Here is a 24,578-nt window from a genome sequence, read left to right on the forward strand (position 1 = left end):
CGCCAGGCAACCAAATACGTCATGATAGACGAATGGCTATACCGAAGATCCTACACGCTCCCCTACCTACGTTGCTTGCGACCTACCAAAGCCAAGCTCGTACTTCACGACACTCATGAGGGTCTGTGTGGTGGACACTTGGGGGGTAGGGCCCTCACCCAAAAGGCACTTCGACAGGGGTATTAATGGCCAACAATGAAGGCAGATGTCATTGAACTCATTAAAAAATGTGACAAATGCCAGAAGCACGCCAATATCCACCACCAACATGCTATCGACCTCGAGTATCTCACCAGCCTGTGGCCCTTCGCACAATGGGGCATCGATCTACTTGGGCCATTCCCGCCAGCAACGGGTGGGAGGAAGTTCTTAGTAGTAGCAATGGATTACTTCACCAAGTGGGTAGAGGCTGAACCCCTTGTAACGATCACAGCCCAGAACGTCTAAAACTTCTTTTGGAAGAACATCGTGTGCCGCTTCGGGTTACCTCGGGTATTGATTTCTGACAGCGGTAAGCAATTCGATGACATCAAATTCCAAGACTGGTGCCAAGACATGGGGATCCGATAGAACTTTACTTCAGTCGCACACTCTCAAGCAAATGGTCAGGCAAAAGTCACAAACAGAGCCATCCTCCGCGGATTGAAGGCACAGTTAGACCGAGCTAAAGGGTTGTGGGCAGATGAGCTACCCAGTGTTCTATGGGCCTACCGGACCACGGAGAAGATCGCCACGGGAGAAACCCCCTTCAACCTCACCTACGGCACCGAAGCAGTTATCCCCGTAGAGATCGAAGTACCTACACTACGACTAGAAGCATACAGTGATCAGACGAACAAAGATGAGCTACGTACCAACCTCGACCTACTCGACGAAGTAAGGGACCTCGTGCACATCAGGACCACAGCCTACCAACAGAGAGTAGCTCGGTACTACAACGCCAAGGTCAAGAAGCGGAACCTCCGCATTAGCGACCTGGTCCTTCATAAATTTATGGCACCTGAGCCCGACGCTAGCAAGCTCGGGTCCAACTGGGAAGGACCTTACCAAGTGAAACGAGTGCTCGGGGAAGGAACATACGAGCTCGAGACCCTCGAAGGAAAACAAGTACCTCGAGCATGGAATATTGTCAACTTAAGACAATACTATCTGTAACAACTGATTAGGCCACGCACTCCCCGATCTAGAAGACCCGAGCTAAGAACCTCAGACGCGAGCTCAAACACTGACGCTGGAGACTTTGTGGCGAAGAAATGGCCAAGGGTCCCCCACTATTTATAGCCGTTGTGCCCAAGCATCAACAGTCGCGATCAAGACGATCCGACAGCTCTCAAAAAAGTCGGCTACAGGTTCCTCAAGGTGAAATCAGTTTAACGCGTTTTTTCGCGTCCGCGAAGTCCAAACCGCGTGACGTCCACACGTAAGCTGAACACGACTCGGGTTCCTTTTAACCGAGTCAGGAACTAGACCGGTCCAGCTGGACGGAACGCGTGACGAAGCAGCATATGTGTCGAAGCCAAATCCACCCGACGCAACATGAACTCCCCACACTGGGTCAACACTGCCAGCACAGGGAGTGGGGGGGGGGCAATTGATGGAGGGTGATTTGGCCCGACCTCGTAGCCCGAGTACACGTGTGGGTGACCTTTCTCAAGCGATGACTCAACGCGACAGCACACTAGGCGCAACCGCAACTCAGAGGGAAGGTCCCACTGATTTGAGCCCGACAACTCGATGAAATAGACTACTCGCCGGGAGCCGCCTAGCCTACACCGCCACCCCGGGGGCTAAGGCACCCTGAGCTACCTCCGAGCTTGGGGCCCCCTGACCTTTACTAATACCCGAGCTCCTCCCAGTGGTTCTCGGACACTCCTAGACAGGAACACACCGATCCACCTATAGACACCCCGAGGTGAAGACACCTCGGACCAGACAGCTCGGCTTAGCTTGCCACAGGCAGCTCACCACTTACGAGGTAGCCCGGCATAGGGTAACTCACGGAAGGGTAGTTCGGCATATCGCAGGAAGACCTCCTGCCCGACCACCGTACCCGACAAATCTGGGGACAGCAGCCATATCCCTCGTCAGGCAGCGTTGTGCCTGCCACCTTTAGAGGGTGTCTCACACCCGACAGGCACGTACCCTACGATGACAGCCCCGCACGTGCCACCTTAGCCCTTGCTAGTAATGGCTGCAGTAGGCTAACAATGGCGGTTATACCTGCCCTGTCAGAGGCCAGTGGGCCTGATGCAACAGATTTCTATTATAAGGAGTTTATTATCAAGGGAGATGGGGATGATCTTCTACTCTCGCGCTATCTACACTCTTAGCCTTCATCTTCTCCTTACTTCTCATACAGAATACTAACTTAAGCATCGGAGTGTTCCCGTCGGACAAACCCCTGGGGATTCTTCTTCTTCTCCATCTCGGGTACCTTTCGGGAGCCACACAAATGCCAAATAGGAGTGACCAGATCACGCACCATCAGATAACCCCCGCAAGCTAATGGAGGGAGAAACCACCATGACCATGAGCTTATCATGTAATAAGACAAAACGGGTAGAAGCCAAGGGCTTCGGAAAGACATCGGCAAGCTGGTCAAAGCTGAATATGAACTGAATAGAGATAGCTCTCTGTGTAATGAGCTCCTGCACAAAATGAAAGTCAATTGCAATGTATTTGGTGCAAGAGTAAAACACAGGGTTTGAAGTAAGATATGTGGCACCCAAATTGTTGCACTAGAGAGAAGTGGACACGTGAGAGAGTAGCTTGGTTCACAAAGAAGTGACATCAACCATACCAATTTAGAAGTGGTACAAGCAAGGCTGCGATACTCACTCTCAGTGCTGGAAGCTTGTTTCTTGGAGGACCAAGATATCAGGTTAGGCTCCATGTAAATGCAGAAACCACATTATGAACGCATGTCGTCTGGACACCCGTCAACGTCAAAGTATGCATGGAGAATTGGAGAGTGCGAGATGGAGTTGCAGAGAAGCGAATGCCATGAGAAAGTCTTTCAAATAACGGAAAATCCACTTAACGGCAATCCAATGCTCAAATATAGGGGCTTGCAAAGGATATGTCTGGTCGAATCATAGTAAGGTACCAGAGGCCACAGGGCACCACCAACAGACCTTGGGGAGGGATTCACCACCGTTGGTGAGCTTACAAGCGGATGCCATTGGGAGTGTTGATTGCTTAGTACTATCCATGTTGCATTTAAGGAGGAGATCAGTGGCATACCGTTGTTGAGAGAGGAAGAGATCACTAGGGGGGTCATGCTGAACTTCTAGACCCAAAAAATAATTCAAGGAACCCATGAGGGCTTCGTTCTGTTTCTCGAGGTCTCGAAGAACAACGATTATATCCTGCTTGACCAACTGCCTGACCTTGGATTCCATCACATTTTCCAATAAATCATAATCGTTCTTCACACGCTTCAGCGCTTGAATGTTCTGGATGGCTTTCATTCTGATCCAACCTCTCTGCAAGGGTTTCCTGTTTTTACTCCGGTCTCTAATAGGCATAGTAACGATCATAGCATTCTTAGAGATAGAACATCGAAGGAAGGGAGGGTGAGTAAGGTTTTCATAATTGTAAAGAGTAGCATTGAAAGATTTGGTGTTTGATAAATGTTTGAGAATAATAGAAATAAGAGTTTGCATTGTAGACGTATACATAGCTTGCGTTGACTTTGTGCCTCTTGCTTTTGGCTATGGATTCTAGAGTTCCACCCTTCTACTCTAATGACGTGGAGGTAGGTATCTGTATTGAGAATGCTACCAATGTCATATATCAATAACTCAACCCACCAACATGTTCTCTCTAATACAGTAAACTAATACTCTATCAAGATTCAAGAGTGAAGAGCCCTAAACTTGAAGGAAGAAAGAAGACAAGTTTCTGCTCCAATTATGTCTCGCCTTGTTTGTTTGTCATTCACTCATTTTCAAGTCCTATCTTCGAACTTTAAAATAACCATCACCATCTCCGCATGGCTTATCTTCTTGCCCAGTCAGAGAAAAACGAAACCCACCTGCTTTATCCAACTAAGGTCGTTGACAACAAACCAATCTATGATTAATAAGGTTATAACAACTAATAAGATTTTGACATCAGACTCTTCTCAAAGATGAGAAGAGTTTTTAGATTTACCTCGGGGAATGGTGTCGGTTAGCACAACACACAGAGGTAGAGGGAGAAATACAGGAGATTGAATTTAGATAAAGCTTAGTGCCTTTATTCACCTTATCAATGATTATTTATAATCGTAGTTACAACTACCTCTGATGGTCGAATGATTACAATCATTGGAGAATATTCTGAGGCTAATAGTCCTGCGATTTAGTGTGATATGGACAACGGTTTGTTAGTAGGCACGAGCTGTGGCAGATTCTTCATGATCGGCTGCCACGTTTCCATCAACAGAATCAAGTTGTATAATTCCTCAGCCTTGTCCTCAAGGCTAGCCCTAGCATAACTCTTGCAAAGTGAATCCAAACGTTCCCAAGTAGCATCCATGTCAGTAGTACCTTCCCATTTAATCAGGAGTTCTATTACAACTCTATTTCCATACCGAACCATGCAATGTCCAAGTATTGCTTCTGGGTAAGGTTGAGAGTTCCTTCTGCTGTCAAGGGAGGGAGAGTGGGGATGTTGATCATATTAGCTCCCAATTTGGCCTTCAAGTATGAAATATGGAATACAGGGTGAAGTTTGCACCCTTGTGGCAATTCTAATTTATAGGCTACTTGGCCAATTCTTCCAATCACCTTGTTAGGACCAAAATATCGGGCTATGAGTTTCTAAGAGTGCCTTACAGCCAAAGAAATTTGTCTGTAAGGTTGTAACCTTAAAAACACCCAATCCCCAACTCCAAATGATCTTCCAGTGCACCCTTTATCTGCCATACGCTTCATTTTGTCTTAAGAATGAGCCAAGCTTTCTTTGATAACCTTGAGGACAAATTCTTTATCTTTCGATTATTGTTCAACGGAATGAACTTGGGTGGTACCAGGAATGTAGGTTAAATAAGGTTGGAGTGGGTAACCATACAATGCCTGGAATGATGTTGTCTTAGTGGTTGAATGGTAAGTAGTATTATACCACCACTCAGCCAAGGGTAGCCAGCGACACCATGTATGAAGTTGGGAGCTACAGAAGCATCGTAAATAGGTTTCTAGGGTTAGATTGAGAACCTTAGTCTGCCCATCAGACTATGGGTGGTAAGAAGAGCTCATGTTGAGTTGTGTACCCTGAAGCCTAAACAATTCTCTCCAGAAGGTCCCGATGAATGCAGAATCCCAATCACTAACCACGGTCCCAGTTATGCCATGTAGCTTAAACACTCCTTCCACAAAAAATTGAGGAACTTCTAGTGTTGTATAGGATGATTGAGAGAAAGAAAATGACCATATTTAGTCAATTTGTCCACTACAACCAGAACCACAATTTTCTTGTTTGGAACTGACAACCCTTCTATGAAGTCAATTGAGATATCAGCCCAAGCCTGTTCTGGAATTGCCAGTGGTTGTAAAAGCCCAGGCATGGGCACATTTTCTATTTTGTTTCTTTGGCAGACTTTGCATTCTCTGACCTAGCTCTTCACCTCTCTTCGATACCACTTCTACGAACTTATTTGTCTCAATCTCTAAATAGTATTACCATACCTAGAATGCCCTCCTGCTGGACAAGTATGAGCTCCATCAAACAATTTCCTTCTGAAAGAAGTGGGGTCCCAACACCAGTCTACCCTTCTTCCATACTAATCCATTATAATACCGGTAGGTTGTTTTGTTCTCCCTTCCTTTTGCAATTTCTAAGATCTATTTCTACAAATAAGAATCTGTAGCTACTTCCTCTTTGAGTTTTGTAGTCCAATTAGGCATTGGAGATGATAGACCCATAACCTCTATGTCTTCATCTTCCTTCCAAGACAAGTAGGCTTGTTCATGGGCTGGGCTCGGGCTTGACTTTTGGCAAAATTTGAATGGGCCCAGCCCGAAGCCTAAGCCCAACACAGTGTAAAGTCAGGCCCGAAGTTCAACCCTTGAGCAGGTCTAGAGACAAGGCATTTGCAATTATGTATTCTTTCCCCTTTACCTCATAGTCATACCCCATAAGTTTACTCAATAGTCTCTACTGAATTGGAGTGTTTATCTTCTACTTCAATATATACCCGATGCTCCTCTGATCGGTCAAAATCCTGAATTTATTTCCCAACAAATATGACCTCCATCGCTGGACTACTGAAACTACAACTAGTAATTCTCTGTCATAGGTAGACATTTTAAGAGCTTGACCTTGTAAGGCTCTTCTGAAAATTGCAATCGGCCTTCCTTCTTGTGAAAGGACAGCACCAATCCCTCGTCCACTGGCACCACTCTCCACTGAAGGTCTTGCTGAAATCTGGAATAGCTAGGACAGGTGCAAATGTCGGCAGATTTTAGTCCTTGAAGTGCAACTTCTGCTTCTTCTCCCCATTCCTAATTTCCCTTTTTGAGTAACCTAGGGAGGGTTCTTGCAATGGCTCCATAATTTCTGACAAACTTCCTATAATATCCAATCAATCCTAGGAACCTCTCAGCCCTTTTACTGTGGCAGGCCTAGGCCAGCTCAGCATCCCTTCCACCTTAGTTGGATCCATTTCCACTCCTTGACTAGAGACAATATGTCCTAGATACCCTATCTTATCTTGTAAGAAGCTGCACTTGCTCATTTTTGCATGCAATTGGTGTGTGTATAATATGTTTAATACCTACCTCAAATGATGCAAATGTTCTTCTCTGGATAGACTATATATTAGTATGTCGTCAAAAAATACAAGAACATACCTCCAAAGTTGCTCTTTGAAAATCTTGTTCATGAGTGATTGAAAGGGGGCAAGAGAGTTGGATAGTCCAAACAACATCACGAAGAACTCGTAATGACCTTGTGAGTTCTAAAATCCGTTTTGGGAATGTCCTTCTCATTCACCCAAATCTGGTGGTACCTGACCTATAAATCCAGATTTGGAAACACCTTAGCTCCATGGAGTTCATCAATAAGTTCATCAATGACTGGCATAGGGAATTGTCTTTAATAGTCTATTGGTTGAAGGCTCCGTAATCTACACAAAGCTGCCAACCATCATCCTTCTTCTGCACTAGTAAGGTTGGAGATGAAAACGGGCTCTAGCTGGGACTAACAACTCCTTTCATCATTCCTTTCACTATCTCAATCTCTCTCTCTTCTAGTTATAGGGGTACCTGTGGGGCCTAATATTAACTGCTACTCCCTCTTCGGTAAGGGAAATAGCATGGTCACAATGGCAGGTTGGTGGGAGTCCACTAGACTCCTTGTACTCTTCCCGAAGAGCTCATACATCAGCATCCAAACTCTGGGTATCAGCCAATTTGTCAACTTCCAAGAGTTGTAATAAGTAAATATGACTCAACTTTTGTAGAGCTTTTGGGGCTGCTTCAGTAGGAATGAACTTTGATTCTGGCTTCTTGATTCCCTTCAACAAGTGACTGCCTTGCTTATCTCTGAATTGTAAGGACAAGGCCTTGAAATCCCAAAGCACTGGTCCAATAGTTCTAAGCCACTGAGTCCCAATTGTAGCAAGTGGAAGTCTTCCCTGATGGTGGTTCCTTGTGTTCGAATTGGTAACCCCAAACACTTGCCATAACCTTGTAGGCATTCTCCACTGGCCACCTGAACCTCAAAATTAGGATGTGAATCCACTTGCAAGCCCACCTTCTCCACCACCTTGGGGTCTAAAAAGTTATGTGAAGACCCACTACCTAACAGTATTGTGAGGGGATGTTGGAGAACTAGCACCTGTAATTGCATGGAGGGAAATTTCAGGCAAAGTCTCTTCTAACGACTTTTCTAGTTCCTTCTCCAATTCCGACTCCAGTTCTTCATCCCCCTCTGGTAAGGTGATCCAGAAGAGTTCTTGCTTCTTGCAGCAAGGTTGAGGGGTCTACTTTTCATCACAAAGGTAGCAAAGCCCTTGTTCCCTTCGCTCCCTTGCCTCGACTGGTGATATTTTTCGGATCTCCAATAGCTTCTGTGTTGAGCTAGAAAGAGGAGATAAAACTATTGGCTTCCATTTTGGATTCTCTAGCTTTGTCAGTCGCTGCTTATACATCCATTCTTCTTCCTTCAACAAGGCTAGAAGAAAATCCCAGCCGAGTGATGCTGGTTCAAACATCTCGACTCCCGTTCGAATCTCTTGCTTCAACCCTGCGATAAAGAACCCAACCAAATATTCTTCCGATAGCCCCTTTATTCTCTTAAAGAGTCTCTAAGATCTTTCATATAGCTCTGCACTAAGGTCGACTGGGTCAACTTTGAGAACCTTCTAGCAATGTTTGCTCTGTGTAAGCCATTTAAACGATTGTCCAGAGCACTCAAAAACTGATTCCATGTAGGCTAAGGGTGGTGGGTGGTCTTTGATCCAATAGTACCATTCAACGACCGACCCATCGAACCCGAGGATAGCAACAAAAAAATCCACTTGTCCTCCGGAATCTCCGGGATATGAAAATATTGTTGGATTAGTATGATCCAACCATCAAGGTTACCCCCTCCAAATCGAGGCAGCTAGCTTCACTTGTCGGTAGCAACTCCCTATAGATCCCTAAGATTGCGATGGTACTTCCACCTCGTTGCAATGATCGCTATGGCTCCCTGGCATAGGACGACGGCTACCTTGGCATCCATGCTGTCCTAATGTCTCTCCAAATAACTCATCCTCTCGTTCATGGGTTTAGAATCCTCTTGGGGCCTAGGGACAGGTTGTTAGTTAGTGTATGCCCTTAGTTTTAATGTATATTATTAAATAAAGTACACTTTGATTTATGTTATTATGGTGTATTTGTATGTAATACCCTTAAATTAAACATATATGAGATTCGTGTTAGTTTAGAATCCTCATACTCGGATAAATTTGGGGAGATCTATTCCGTCAAAACTAACACTGATGTACCACCAAGTTGGTTGAGGTGACTTGTCTAAGTTACTAGGGTGAGACTTAAGGTACATGCAATGTGAGTTTTCTTGAAACCCTGAATCAGACCAAAATTCCAATATTGCCCTAGACCTTAGAGATAGATGGGCAAAACTGGAATGTTCCACCTGACCCCTAGACTCGATTATGACATTGCACTAGGTATCGGATTGGGTTGTCTTTGATATGCCAATCAGTGAGATCCTTAGAGGGGGTCAAAACCTATGGGACAGTCTGAGAATTCATCTGAGTGGGTGATTATAATATATATATATACTATGGTTTCAAAATGTTTGTAAAATGTTTTAATTCCCGGGATTCATGTAAGTAGAGAGTGCAGCACTGTTCCTTGCAGCTGAGGGAGAGGTCATCTCTTGTCGGACAGTGTTTGATCATTATGGGCTGAGAGGTTAAGTGTAAAACCATTGAGGGTAATACCTGATGGGCTGATCTTGCATCTACTCACAGTCCTTGGGTTTTCATAAGGTAGCTGGACCCAATGACCATTTAGTGTAAATATTGGGCCCATTAAGAGCCCATGGTGATGGAGTCAGGGGTTCACTTTCTCCTACAGTGAATTTGGTCAGGCCTTGTAACAAAGGTTGGGTTGAACCCATGTAGCTGATGTGTAGATCAATGTTTGGGTCCCACACCATACAAAGAGAGCCAACTTGACAATGGGTTAAGAGGTTAAGTGAGCACATAAACTTAATGGGCCTAAAGCCCAATTCGAATTGGGTTAATTAGATTAATTAAATAGAGGCGGATCTGGGTTTGGATCAGTAGATAAGGATAAGAGGATAAGTCTTATCCACTTAAAGAGTTCAAATCCAAATAAATATTTGGATCAAGAAACTCCTAATTTGGTTAGGATTAAGCTGATCTTAAACTACATATAAGATAAGGGATTATCCTTATCACATAAAGAATCCGGATTCAAATAAAGATTTGGATCAAGAAACTCCTAATCAGATTAGGAGGTTGTCTTTTTAAAGCTATAAATAAAAGAGCAGGGCGGACACGCAAAAGACACCAAACAACACACAGAAAAGTGTAGAATTCTTCCCTGCTCTTGCCGCCCCTACCCAGTTTGATCTCCACTTGTGGGAGTGATCAAGAATTGTTCTTGATAGAATAAGCAATCTGAACTCGTGCTCACCGGCCCTCTACTCCATTCTTGCTGAAGAGTCGTCCTGCTGATCCTGCTTCACCTCACACTGTGTCATCTTTAGTGGAAGCAGGTTTTGGTTTTCTCCTTGGGCATGAACACCTTCATTGGGAGTTACTGCTACTCCGTGTCAAGTATATCCCTCTCATCCCTTTTGGTTTCAGATCTGGTCCAGTTTGGTTCAAGATTTATCATTAAAAATGTAGTTTTCTAAAATAGGGAATGTGATTCCTAGATGGAAGAGAGAAATTTTTGAAAATTCGCTCAACCTTCCAACAGGGCTTGACCATCCATATGATGGATCTCTCATCCCTTCACGGGTGGCTCTAATATCAATCATATATTAGACTCTTCTCATCTTCGAGAATGTTTAGATTTGCCTCGTAGACTGGTGCCGGTTAGCACAACCACTGAAGTAGAGGGAGAAATACAAGGGATCAAATTCAGATAAAGCTCAATGCCTTTATTCACCTTATCAATGATAATTTATAATCGTATTTACAATGGGGATGGAGATTGCTTTGGCGGAGCAGGGAAGGGGACGGGGATTAATAGGAATCCCTAGTCAAGGTCAGGGTCGCGGATAGGTCCCTACCCCTCCCCGAGTATATTATTTATACTATATTATATATATCAAAACATATTTAAAACATTATTTACTATTTAGATTTTTTATTTATTTTAAGTAAATTTATTTAAAAAAATATTGTTATCTAAAGACATTTTAGGGATTGAGGTCCCCATGGGAACCCATCCCCGATGGGGATGGAGGACAAATTTTATCCCCAACGAGGATCGGGGACGGGAATGGGGTTAATTTCAAAATCGGAGTTGGGGTCGGGGACGACAAATATGACCCCACCCCGTTGCCATTCCTAATTATAAGGCTAACAATCCTGCGATTTGGTGTGATATGGATAATGGTTTGTCAATAGGCACGAGTCTTCATGATTGACTGCCATGTTTCCATCAACATAATCGAGTTGTATCAGATTTGAATCAGATTCCAGACTTCATCGAGACGAGACTTCACCCAGTCATCCCATCCCCATGACCATTTTACACTTAAAGCTTTTGAAATGAATTTGCACAAGACTTAAAAGGCTGATGTTAACCAAGGTTCAAAATTTTGTCACATATCGGCCGATACGTATCGTGTCTTAAGGCTTTTGGCACAGAGAACGGTTCGAAATCAATTGTACCATTCCTTTTCGTCATGTCGAAGGCATATCGACACCGTATCAGTGTTGTATCAGCGAGTTCCGGTCGTGTATTGGACAATACGCAACCGATACAGTAGCGTATCGGCCGATACACAACGATTTTATTGTTGTTAAGACACAAATAGAAGTGATTTCGAAAGAGGGCTTCTAAACCCATTTCAGAAGCCCTCTTTCTTTCCCAAACCCTCCAAAAAGCCATCTTTCTAAAGACTCAAATCTTGTAAAAATTTTCCAAAAACATTTATAAATTTGCAAGATGCCAAGATTCAATAAGTTTTTCAAGGTTGTGTAAAAAGGAGTGAAAATAAATATTTTTACAATTTTTTCTTTCTTTTACATTTTCAGCCAATGTTAGAAAAGATAAGGGGAAAGAAAGTGGTTTGCCCCCTGCTCGCCCCCCGACCCCCCCCCCGGTCCCCCTTTTCGATGTAGCCCAATTTTAATTTTTATAGTTAGGGGAGCCTTGCTCCACTTTGGCGAGCTCACTTCGCTTCAACAAGACCCCCCTTTTAAGAAATGTTATGCATTTTTTTTAATATAAAAGATTTTTATTAAAGATAAAGAAAAAAAATGAAATCCCCCCTTCCTCCTTCCTCCTTCCTCCTCTTAAAGAAGCTTATGCCTATTGCATTCTGAATTATACTTCACGCCTCTAGGTAGTGGAACACTTCTATGTTTTGAAACATTGAATCATTGATATTTTTTTTTTAACTTTAGTTTACTTTTAGAATAAAACATGCAAACTAATTATTTCCTCTATTATGTCCATAAATCCATTCAATTTTTTGTTACATATTTACTTTTCTTAATTTTAATTTAATTTTTAGAATAAAGCATGCAAAATAATTATTTAAATAAAAATAATTATTATTTAATTTTTAAAAAATTAGAATAAAACATGCAAAATAGTTACTTGATCTATTATGTCCATAATTAGATAGCATGTTTATGTTCCCAACTTCCTGTTTATTGATTATAATATGTTTTATTTCATGAAACCCACTAAAACATGTTATTTTTGCATAAATAACTCATTTATTTCTTATATTTAGTAATATTGATATTTATTTATATTTTATTAAAATATGTTTCCATACATATCTTAATTTTTCATTCATATCCAAGATGTATCCTGATAGTTTCTTGAATTTGCCTTTCCGATGCACAGCATTTTGGATACTTTGAACCTTGATGTTAACAATTGCTTTCGTTTCACAATTGCCTGGATTATAACTAGAGACACCTCGCACGTCAGCCAAGTGCTATGTGTACGTGAGTGGATCACCGAGAGAGAGAGTAAAACTTTAGTAGAATACCTAGAAGAAAAAATTTAATAGCCACCTTTTGTTTCTAAAACAATGACCTCATTCAACACAAACAAAAAAAAAAAACGGAAAACCTCTGATCCAACTTCCCAAATAAGAGACACAACGCCAACCGGTGGGGAAGGATGGCTAGAGCTAGTATTAGTCTCACACCACCACGGCACCTCCTAGGGGGCTAGGCTCCTCCTATATTGTAGTGAGGGGAGGAAGGCCTCTATGGCTACAAAGAAACCAACCTTCCTCCTTGTTCGTCAGCACACCTACAATTTTACATTAAGTTAACACAAAGGGGGCTTTCTCAATTACAAACAAAGTCTAGTTTTTCTTGGTACAGTCTGGTTCTGGTAAAGACGCTGTTCATCTACAAATGCCCATCTACTTCCATGGCATGTTTGCCAATCCTTGTGTACTATTGTTGTTGCATGCTCCTGTGCTCTGGTTCAGTGGGCTTCCAGGCCCACCAGATGATTCACTCAGTGTACCCCTTGACGGCGGGCTTCCTGCGGCTGCTGGCCCAAGTTTTGTTGCAGCAGATGATGGTTCTGATTGATTCAATGATTTAGACTCCTTACGTCCTTCCGCAATAAAACTACCAACTACCACCTGCAAAGAAACATCATGTCAACCATCTGTGTAACTGGAAACAAATCTCTATGCTGATAGGCCAATGACACATTTCGTGCAAAATATGCAATTAGCTTATTGATTACACGGTAAGGGAAATATCACCATTTTAAAAGACAGCATCTTTTTCATCATCCTGTCCCTCCATCATGCTCACAAGGACTGGCTATGAAACATGAATGGCAACCCCACAGTGCACCATGAAGTCAAAAGGACCTTCCACAGCTGCCTTGGTTGTCCAGTGGGATAGGATTTCCCATCCAGTTAAGCTGCCCCCCCCTAGAATCTCACAAGGCTATATCTAAAAGACAGAATTGTTAAATATTTTCTCACAAAGCAAAGCTGAGGCCTTTTCCTTTTGGGGGGAGGTAATGTTCAACCCTAAACTTTTTAAATCCTCCAACCTGCACTAACCACCAAAACAGTAGACTTAGCTACCTTTGTCCTTCCCAGTCAATATCTCAACGTATTCTTCCTTTTTTTTTTCCTTTTTTGATCGGTAAATTGCATATTCTTCCTTTCTTTTTGGTAGAAACCTCTGCCATATTCATATTGTCAGGCATACAAGGGCCATCTCATTTTTTATGTAGAAGGCATGTTAGCTTTAACAAGTTAATGCACATGTATCTTGTATAGATTTTAGCTTTTATGAACATAGGCATTCTGCTCTTTGTAGAACATAGTGCAGTATTCTATAATAAAGCAACACAAGACATTTATGGACATCTACAATACCATATGACATTTTTGGCATTGGAACTCATTTATAGTCAGGTCCAACCTATTTAGGAAATAAAAGGTTTCATAGGAATAATAACCTTTTTGATAATAAAATAAAAATTTTAAGCTGATAAATTTTGGAATTTTTTGGTCAGCCAGATAAAAAATTGGAATTAATTACAATGAAATACTCTTTCCACTTTTTAAGGATAAGCATGTATGATACTGGTAAATAAATTAAAAATAAGAGTTTCCAACAATCAAAAAAATGAGTTTAAACTTTTGGGAACACCATGACAAGGCATTACTTTTCTAGTGAATTGGTGAAGTAGAAGGCTCTAAAAGGAAAAAGACAAACAAAACGTGGTCTGAAGTGGTGAAAAACAATTTAAGGGCTTCAAATTTGACAGATAACGTTACCCTTGATTAAGATGGCAGAATGGCTGAAGAGAATTTATATAACTGACCACAAATAGTGCTGAGTTGACTTGAGTTGAATTTTACTTATGTCACAAACATTATAATACAAAGGCCAAAAAAAATCTCACAATGCAGTAAAATAAACAAAACTAGAGGTATTAACTTAGGAGTATAAAGATAAGCATACTTGGACAGGGGATGCTGCAGTTAACAGACCAGCTACACCACCACCTAAAACACGACCATCTGGACCAGCAAGGGACACACTTAGTCCACCAGTTCTGCTACGCTGACCACCACTCTCCGAGAGAAGAAATGAACCAGAAAGTGACAATATTTCAAATCGTCCCTGCATTCAAACATGTAAGAGAATCTCAGATAGGTGCAACATTTCAACATTAACAACAATATCTTTTGATCAACAACAATGACATTTTTATCAGCAATAATCATAATCGCCACCTTTATTTTTTTTTTGGGCAACACCATCCAAAGACCAGTGCATACCTTAAATGCATATATTAACTTTTAGGGTGTTTGGTCATGAAATTATCAAGTGAATGCAAGGTGGAAAAGACAAATGCCAACTTGTCAGATGCTAATAATTTTGTAGTGGAAGGCTGTAAAAGGGGCTGTTAAAGGACCTACCATTTTGCTGCACTCCCTCATTGCGTTACTCTTTTTTAAACGGAGAACAAAATGTCATTACACAGAAAATGAAGATGGAAATTTTCTCTGCCCCGTTTGGTACATAATTTGCGCTTATAAATTGTAATTTAACAATGGATATAGCATTAAACAGAACAGAATGGTGAAACAGGACTCATGTAGCCAAACTCTAATAGTTGGGATGAGGCTTGGGTGATGATGATGATGATGAGTTTAGTACACAATTTCCATGACTTTCTCAACATAAGTTGGAGCCTTAGAAAAGGATTACCTTTGTTGGTTTGAAAAGAACATGACCTCGATACAACCTGGATTTAATCCATATCCATGATCGAGGTAATGCTATTTTAGCAATACATGGAATTTCATCATTTTGAACACAACTATCCCGCTGAGATAAGAACTTTCTGCATGTTCATCTTTCTCTTTTCTATTTTCTCTTTAATGAGGTTCATACCGAAATAGATTTTTTCGAATCTCAACACTTTCTCATGTGCAAATGTCTTGTAGATGCAATCATGTATTTAGTATAACCATATGGACTTTATCAGTTCTATGCCAATAAATAGATTTTTCTACTGCTTAGCATTTTCACTGACACCATAAGATCCATAGCATATTGAGGGACAGTTGCTTGGTGTTATGATGTTATGATTAAACATCTACGCTGGCACATTTAAGTTTCAGAGTGACCAATTCATGATTAAATTCCAGAGTTTGGTCCATATCCACTCTATGCCACAGAAGACCCTGAATAGCCTAGACAAAACATGATCACATACCTAAACAAAATACATATAAATAAACAGATATAATAGAGAAAGGCACATTTAGATGCCCATTCCCTTTTAAATTTCCTGTAGTATCATGTATGAAATTCATCAAACTAGAATTATTTTCCTTTTAGAAGTTCCTGAGCCTCAGTTAAAAAAGCAAATATTAAGAGTAAATTTTATGAGAAATAAGCATGTTTTTCCACTATTGAACATATATTTGAAACATCTAGTTATTACTTATTAGACAATAGCAGATAAAACAATAAACAATAATCTCACAAACCTCATAAGTTACAGTTCCGCCAGAAGTTGCTGCTTGACGCAGTGTTACATTAGATATAGCACCATTTGCGGAAAGAATGCAAACAGCCCGTGGACCATGTTGAGAAAATGACATTATTTTAGAAGAAACATCCTGAAAAGCAGAAATAAACTGTGGTTAATAATCCAGCTGCAGAAACCATCTCATATGATCTTCAAGTGGAAAATAAGAGCATCTTTTTTATTTCAATATCAAGAGATTTATTGAATTATAGGAAGACAGATCAACCGAGGATAAGCTTCAGCTTGGCTGAACTCAAATCAGCTCTTTGTTATACCCTAGAAACCAGATACAAATACACCTACAGCTAGCTTTGAATGGCAGCCCCTCAGACAAATTGTCCCATTACACCCCTTCCCTATCTTCAATGGAAGCTAGTTTAAAAATAAGAACATCTGTAGGAATATATTAGCATATAATAATGCCAACAATAAAAGAAGCTTAGAGATAATGCTACGAGCATGGATAAACAATCAAAGACAACTAGCTTGTAGACAGCCTTTATCACATAAATACCATCTGGCTACAATGGTCATGAAGGTACCTACTTTAACAGGCAAGTCATTTGTGACTTACCCAAGACAGGTTTCCTAGTTACATTGCTTCCTCCATACCATATGAATGATAACTCTAGAATAAAAGAAGCATGCCCAAGTACAGTTTAGAGGCAACAATGGTATAAGTATATGGACTCAGGTCCCATAGCGATAGCACTGAGGAAACTCAAGTAAGTGACCACAGCACACTCACATCACACTCGCAAACCCAGGCTTCCACCTGTGTCAAAAAATATCCTGTGACAACTAATGTATCCTAAAAATTCCCATAATGCAGTCCTACTCAAGCCTTAATCACAGCAAACAAGCATCCTCATGATGACAAAGGAACTGTGCCTATTGGCCTGTTAGCGCAGTGACACGCACTGCAATGACATAACACTAAAGTGCTGCAGCGCAACAGAACACAAGTCTACAATGCTTTATATAAGCACCACAAAAAGAGCTTCGATGATACACCAGTGCATCAATGCAAATGCCTAAGGCGTGAGAGTTTTCCAAAAGTAGGGCCGTAACTGAGCTTGTGCTCACATGCACACCACAAGGAGAAGGGCGGGAACCTAGACCCCGGAATCTCCACATTGACAAATCATGAAACCCTGCTTGTGACCTCTCTGTCCCAGATCAAACCAAACAGACTTTCCCGCTTTGGGTAAAGTTCCCTCTGACATTATGTAATTTCCTACTTGGTTGGAGGAGCCTTCTCTATAAATAGAGAAGGCCCAAAACCCCCTCTCTAGGATCCTCTCTCTCTCTCTGTGCAATTACTGACTTGCTCCATTGCCATTCTCTACAGACTTTCGGAGACCGACCAACAGATTTGGAGTCCAAAGAGCCAACAAATGAATATGTACATTGTCCATGGTCTCTACTGCATAATTATGTGTCATTAAGTATGGGACCAATTTAAAGGAGATCCTTTCACCCAGAAAGGCCCTAGTCATAAGCTTAAATTTAAATTCCAGATAGAAATATAAAACAGAAGGATGGACAATGCATAATAGATGTGCAGGAAAAGGTCATAAGAAGTCACATATCCTTATATGGAGCATACCTGTCTGCAATTCATAAAGGGACGGGAACAATGGTATGTAATTTGTCCACAAAATGGGGAAGCTAAAGGTCTACTTCGCATAATGATGCATCATGGTGTAAGCATGCAACCAATTAAAGGAGATCCTTACACCTAGATAGGATCCCAGTCATAATTTTAAACTAAACTTCCAAATGAAAATGCAAAACAGAAAATGATCACTGGTTCATTATAGATGTACGGGAAAAGGTTACAAGTCACACATCCTTTTAATGTTGCACCAGGGCTTTACAATTCTTGTCTTGCCATGCTAAATCTTAGATGTCTTGGCATGGTATTTGATCTTGATGAAACACTTATAGTTGTAAACACAATGCGATCATTTGAGGATCGAATTGATGCCTTACAGTGGAAAATAAATATAGACGTAGATCCCCAACGCATTGCTGGCATGTTAGCAGAGGTTAAGCGCTATAAGAATGACAAGATTATTTTGAAACAATATGCATAAAATGATTAGGTTGTTGACAATGGAAAGGTGATTAAAGTTCAATCTGATATTGTTCCAGCTTTGTCTGACAACCATCAACCAATTGCCGTCCACTTATAAGGTTACAAGAGAGGAACATTATTTTGACTCGCATAAATCCTGGGGTATGTATTCACCAAATCCAAATCCTTTACTTAGGTCAAATCCATAACCCAGTTGTGGATTTACGATTTCAAAAGGGAGAAATTCGACCAGAAGAGGGAACTCGAAGGAGATAATAATGGGTAACAAGGATTCAGTAACGGATAGGTTAAAGAGTGTTTTAAATTTTAAATTATACATAAAAAAATAATTACCAGTTACTTAAATAAATTTGGTAACTGCGGTATACGTAGCAGTAATAGAGGTTTTAGATATGATATGGTTTTCCATATCATAGTCGGACCCAACAGGAAGAGAGTATTCAGAGACTCTGCTGACCAGATTTATCATTGACAAAAGTTGCTGAAATTTTCACACTTAAATTAAAAAAGTGCAAAACTCCATTGTGCGGCAGAGAGCCACTGCACTAAAAAAGTGAAAAACTTGCCACATGGGCAGAGAATAAGGTAACCAACTTTAAGATCTCTGGCCCACATGGCACCATTATACAAACATTATTAGTATGAAACCTTAAAATATAATAAAAAAGTGCAAAACTCCATTGTGCGGCAGAGAGCCACTGCACTAAAAAAGTGAAAAACTTGCCACATGGACAGAGAATAAGGTAACCAACTTTAAGATCTCTGGCCCACATGGCACCATTATACAAACATTATTAGTATGAAACCTTAAAATATAATAAAAAAGTGCAAAACTCCATTGTGCGGCAGAGAGCCACTGCACTAAAAAAGTGAAAAACTTGCCACATGGACAGAGAATAAGGTAACCAACTTTAAGATCTCTGGCCCACATGGCACCATTATACAAACATTATTAGTACCAAACCTTAAATATAATAAAAAAGAATTAAGAATATCCAAAGTTCTAAAAGACAAATATAATAATGTAATTCAATGAGTAAAGATTCAGTTTATTAATTTGTAACATCAAAATTCTATTCTTACAATACCAGTATGCAATTGTTTGAAACAAATTATAAACTTTTCTTCAACATCTATCATTTAATTTGCAATACTATTGTTATTATCAGTTTTTGGTTCGAATAATAGACTAAGGGAGTAAGGGATCATTTGATAACAGCTGTAGTTCTGAACTGAAAGACTTACTTTCTTGTCCTTTAGTTGTTAAATTAATTAAATAAATAAAAATTCAAGGATATAAGGATCAACCAAACTTCAGTTTCAGCCATTAAGTAGCCCCTAACTTCACTAAAAGATAAAGTGTAAACTTTTCAGTTCAGCATCTTCAGCTGTTATCAAATGGACCCTAAAACTGGTTGAATGAAATGTCCAGTAGGACTCCACCTGCAAGATGGCAAAACATAGCCCATTTCTGGGACCGGAGCTCTTAAAAATATTAGCAGTTAGCATTAGTTGCAGAAAGGTACAACTTATGGTGGGGTACAAGAAGAAACATCAACAATGGAGTGGATGTCAACAAGTAGAAATTTCATGGACACCACCAATCAAGTGGACACCAATCAAACCAAAACTGGCCATCACTATCAAGTACATTTCATGTTTTCAAACATAACAGTAGACACCCCATTCAGAACTACATAATATAATCATATCCAAGTTGCACAAAAGCAATACATAAATAAAATAAAGTGGTACAAATTCAAACCCAGATAATCTTACAAGTCAAGCCATACATACCTCTCCAGCTTTAACTGTGATAACATGTGGTGTAAATCCAATGCCTGCTGAACCTGCAAGATAAGCCTTTAATTAGAAATTTGTAATACAAACTGTAACTAAATAAAAAGAACATGGCAGCAGCAAAACCAAGAAAAAAGAATAATCAAATCCAGAAACAAGGAAAGAAAGAGATCCACATGCCATTTGCATTCCATATTTGAATTTAAGTAATCTCAAAGAAAAATGTAATTCAATATAACTATAATATCCAACAAAATCTTATAAAATTAAATTCCCCCATTTCCCTGGGTAGTCAATAGGTTTGGTAAAAGGGGAAAATTAAAATTTGGTTTAACTGAAAATTGAGATCTATTAGATCTGTCTGACTCCTAAAGTTTTATTTGGAATATTACCTTTATGTTGTTCATTATTATATTTATTAGAGTTCACTATTGAACATTAATGCCACACTGTTATTGTTACATGCCTTTCGTCAAATACTGGCTCAGTGATTAATTGTAAAAGGACCCCATTTAACTTTGTTTGTTTTTTCTTTCTTTTCTCCTTATTTTCCCTTCCAACATTTTGGGAGGAATTTTCTTGTTAATATTGTATTATTAGGTTAGTTGACCCTATTATATTTTAAATGATGGTAAATAATTTTAAGAATAGAATATACAAACAGATAATATTACTGACTCTTTTCCTTTTACATTTCTTATGCAAAATTATTTAGTACTAATGCTCAACCCAAACTAGCAAGTAATAGAAAGCAAGCATAACTACAAATGATCAGAACATTAACTGTAACTCAATTTGCATAAGGAAATAGTAAAGAAAAACACGGAATCAGCAAACTTTTATTTTGTTGAAATACAGCAATATTTTATTTTTAGAACTAGAGCTCATAATCGTCTGACTGTATATTCCTAAAAATCTTTCAACACCATAAAAGAAAAAGAATAGAAACAATAAACTCAATTACGTGCCTATCTTTAGTTTATTTCAAAAAAGAAATAGAGTAAATAATTTTCTACCCACAAATAAAAATAAATAAAGGACAAAATTACAACATGACTTTTCACCATTAATAGATCAACCTGAGTTTTACATGAGATGTAACAGTAGCAGTATAGCAGGAACAAACAATCAACCAACCATTGTATAAGGGCAAAAAAGTAATTTTGAAATAGCATTTGAGAAATCAGATCTAACAGCTCCAAATTTCCGGCAAAGCCAACTAGCCTTCTTTTCTTTTTTACAGAGCCATCTATTCAACTCCCTATTATCCATCAACCCCACTTGCCATCACTACCCAAACTAATAAACAGAAAATAAACAAAACCTAGATCAACCAAGCCTTAAAGTCAGGACCCCTGTTGCAGTAACATCTCAACAACATCAAATTTCTCAAATCCCGATTCTCCATACATGAACCAAACCAACACGTGATAAACAAAAATGACGAGAGAAAATAAAAAAAAAAAAGGAACAATCAAACTAAACCACAGAAACAACAAAGAACCAAAACCACATGTATCTGAAAGAAAGAGAGGATACCCAAAGCAGCCATTTGCTGCTTCTTGCCCGAGCCTGGTGGGCGGCCCCTTGCCTTCTTCATTGACGATGAGGACGGCGAGACCGCCGATGGAGAGAACCCACCGCTTGGAGGAACAGCAGGAGTAGCGGGTGTCAGTGCAAGAGACATGGTGCCATCGGGACCATATTTTCTGGGCCTCCCTCTTTTCCGCTTAATGGGCTCTCCCATGTTCATATTAAGGCCGTGCTGCATCACTGCACTGGAAGAGCCATCACCACCACCAGGTCCACCAGCAGTAGAAGCTCCACCGCTGGTTTGATACGCCGGAGTGCCTCCAGTGACAGGTTTGTATACCGCAGTCCCATCAGAACTGAAAGCTAATCTCATGTTGGGCATTCCCGAGGCCTGAGAAGGGACTGGAGTCACTGGACTTTTCTGAAGACCTACCCCGAACGATTCTCTTCCCGACATGATTCCCGGTTCAGATCCGGACATCATAAATAGAATAAGGTATGCCCAGAAACCATAACAAATCTCTAACCAACTTAATGCTTAGACCATCAACAGAATTTTGTCCTCAAGATTTCTTCGGATGCCAAGCAAACCGAGCTGCGATATTTCCTCTGCTACTACGAAGCCTCAATTCGCGACTGCTGAGTTGGAAAAAAAATCCCCAAAACAGCACCTTCACTAAGAATATGCTCTGCTACTAGGAAACCTAAAGAGCAAGCAATGAAGACACACCTTACAACGTTGAATTTTACCGATAAAATCTACTGAATAGAAACTTACGGCAAGAACTTTGAAAAACCCTAAACCCAAGATTAAAACCCTAAGCACACAATAAGCAAGCCCTGACCTCGCAAACCCGGTCTTTCACAGAGAAGGCAGGCAGTGGATCCTGGAACAGAAAGCCACGCAAAACACAGAACAGAAACCAAGAATTAAGTCAAAAATCCTTGAGAAACCTGGAGAAGAACAAACTCAGACCACCTCACGAACCCTAATTTACATGAATTTTTTTTAATTTTCCAATTTCCAAGACAAGATCCTGCAATAAAATCCAACACAGTCTAAATCCCCGTCATTAAATCCGCCCTCCCAAGAACAAAAAAATCCCTCTTTTTTCGAATTTTGTCGAATTAAAAAACTGAAAAATCGTCCGAAAAAATAGCAAAAAAAAAAACAGAAAATTAGAAAAAGAACTAGAAATTCCCCATTTTCCTACCTAAAAAAATGAAAAATAGTCAGAAATAGAGAGATCGCAATGATAGAAACGAGGAATTTTAAGGGTTTCTGAGAGAAAACACAGAGTAAGAGCTTCCAAAGCTTTGTGAGAAATGGTTAGAATTTAAGAGTATTTCAATATTTTTTAATTTTTATTTGTTCCTTTTTTCATGCCTTGCTCTCTTTCTTTGTGGGCTTTTACTAAAAAAGCAGTAAAGCAGGCCGAAATTGCTTTCGTACAAAAATATTAAAATAAAATCAAATTAAATATAAATGCATTAACTCCAACGCCCTCGCCGTAGCTCTCTTTTTTTTTATCACCTTTTTATTAAATATTTATTTTTCTTTCCTTCTCTTGGCTTCTAGCTTTTCCCATGAAAAGTAAAAATAAAAATAATGTTTTGTTTTTTCTGGTCTTTTTCGTATTATGTTGAACACCGAAATACCAGATTAACAACCGTGTTGTTCTTATAAAGGAACTCACGTGGGAAAGAATTCATCAGCGTCAAATTGGTATCTGTCAGAGGCATCAATCTACTGATGATGAAAACTTACCACTATCGGATTAATTATTCGAAGTGCAAATATGCGCCTGATTGCTTAAAAAAAATTCTTTTTTACCATTTGATAGTTTTACGGGTCAAGATTTTTTTTTTACCGTGGTTTACTGGGTGGGTGGGACCCACTCACCAATGTTTGTTTGTTTTTTTCATCCAGAATCTCTCGGTTTGATAAAGGTTTTCCTTTTTTTGGTAGGTTGGTTCATGTCATATAAATGAGTGGGTTTTTTTTAGTAAAGTAGGTTCATGTGAAAAAAAGAAAAAAAAAGGGGTAAATACAACTCAAAAGTTGTTAGTTTCATCATCTGAAGTGAGGAAGAAAACATTTTCTATTCCATATCTGTGATTTGGGTGTGAGCTGATTAGTATTAAAAAATCAGTTGTAATTTTTCTTTCTTTCGTGATCACTTTACCCTTACCAACAAATTTCAAGCTAAATCATGTGATTTTCACTTGTTAATAACAAATTTTACTTTTTAAGGCGATGTTTGGTATCAAGAGTCATTTCTTTAGGTTCGGTTTTGAAAGAGTACAAATATAAATAGTATAAAATCTTGTATTTTATATTATTTTGTACGTATTTATATTCTTTTCAAACTGAGCCTTGGAGATTTTTTTTTTTTTCCGATTGGTGCTATGTAGGCATTTTGTTCTATTCCCCACTTCTTATCATTTGGTAGATTGTTTACAAAGGGTTTCAAATAATATTGAATGACTCAAATTCTAGAGAAACCTTTGAGAAATTAAAAAAAAAAAAAAAAACATAATTTGGGTGTTCCTAGCAATGGAAACAATATTTTTCAACTTTGCATCTATATAATCCCTAACTAATAGTTTAGCATCAAATAACAATATAAAATATACATATAATTTAAAATTATTTTATTGAGTTGTAAGAGATATTCACCTAAATTTTGAAATGTACCTTTTAAGGACCTAGAAACAAGAGAAACATCATGTGAATGAAGGGTATTTATGTCCTTTTAAATGGGGTTGAACGTTGATAAAGGGTGCCTTGTTTTTGTACTAAACCCTCCCCCCCTCCAAAAGAAAACAAAATAAAGAAAGAAAAATTAAATGGCAAAGGGTGAAAAAACTGGCTACCTACCAACTCAACTCAAGTCAGA

At 39.7% G+C, this 24,578-nt stretch overlaps 1 protein-coding gene across 2 annotated transcripts; it reads right to left on the bottom strand.

The window, feature by feature from the left end:
• Positions 1-12,689: 12,689 nt before the first annotated feature.
• On the bottom strand, positions 12,690-23,131 carry LOC148849576 (AT-hook motif nuclear-localized protein 10-like). Of its 2 annotated transcripts, XM_088949923.1 has the most exons (7): positions 22,893-23,131; positions 22,524-22,565; positions 21,685-22,382; positions 20,143-20,195; positions 16,204-16,335; positions 14,663-14,824; positions 12,690-13,314 (listed from the first exon to the last, which is right to left on the bottom strand). In XM_088949923.1, exons 3-7 carry the CDS (start codon positions 22,160-22,162, stop codon positions 13,087-13,089), a joined length of 1,053 nt encoding a protein of 350 aa, XP_088806049.1. In that variant the 5' UTR covers positions 22,163-22,382; positions 22,524-22,565; positions 22,893-23,131; the 3' UTR covers positions 12,690-13,086. The 2 variants fall into 2 exon arrangements, with proteins under 2 accessions (XP_088806049.1, XP_088806050.1); XM_088949924.1 differs by having other exon boundaries at positions 21,685-22,565; positions 22,893-23,032.
• Positions 23,132-24,578: the final 1,447 nt, after the last annotated feature.

Source organism: Nelumbo lutea, chromosome 6, assembly GCF_056320005.1.
Source record: "Nelumbo lutea isolate HS-2025 chromosome 6, American lotus-T2T, whole genome shotgun sequence".
NCBI classification, from domain to species: Eukaryota; Viridiplantae; Streptophyta; class Magnoliopsida; order Proteales; family Nelumbonaceae; genus Nelumbo; species Nelumbo lutea.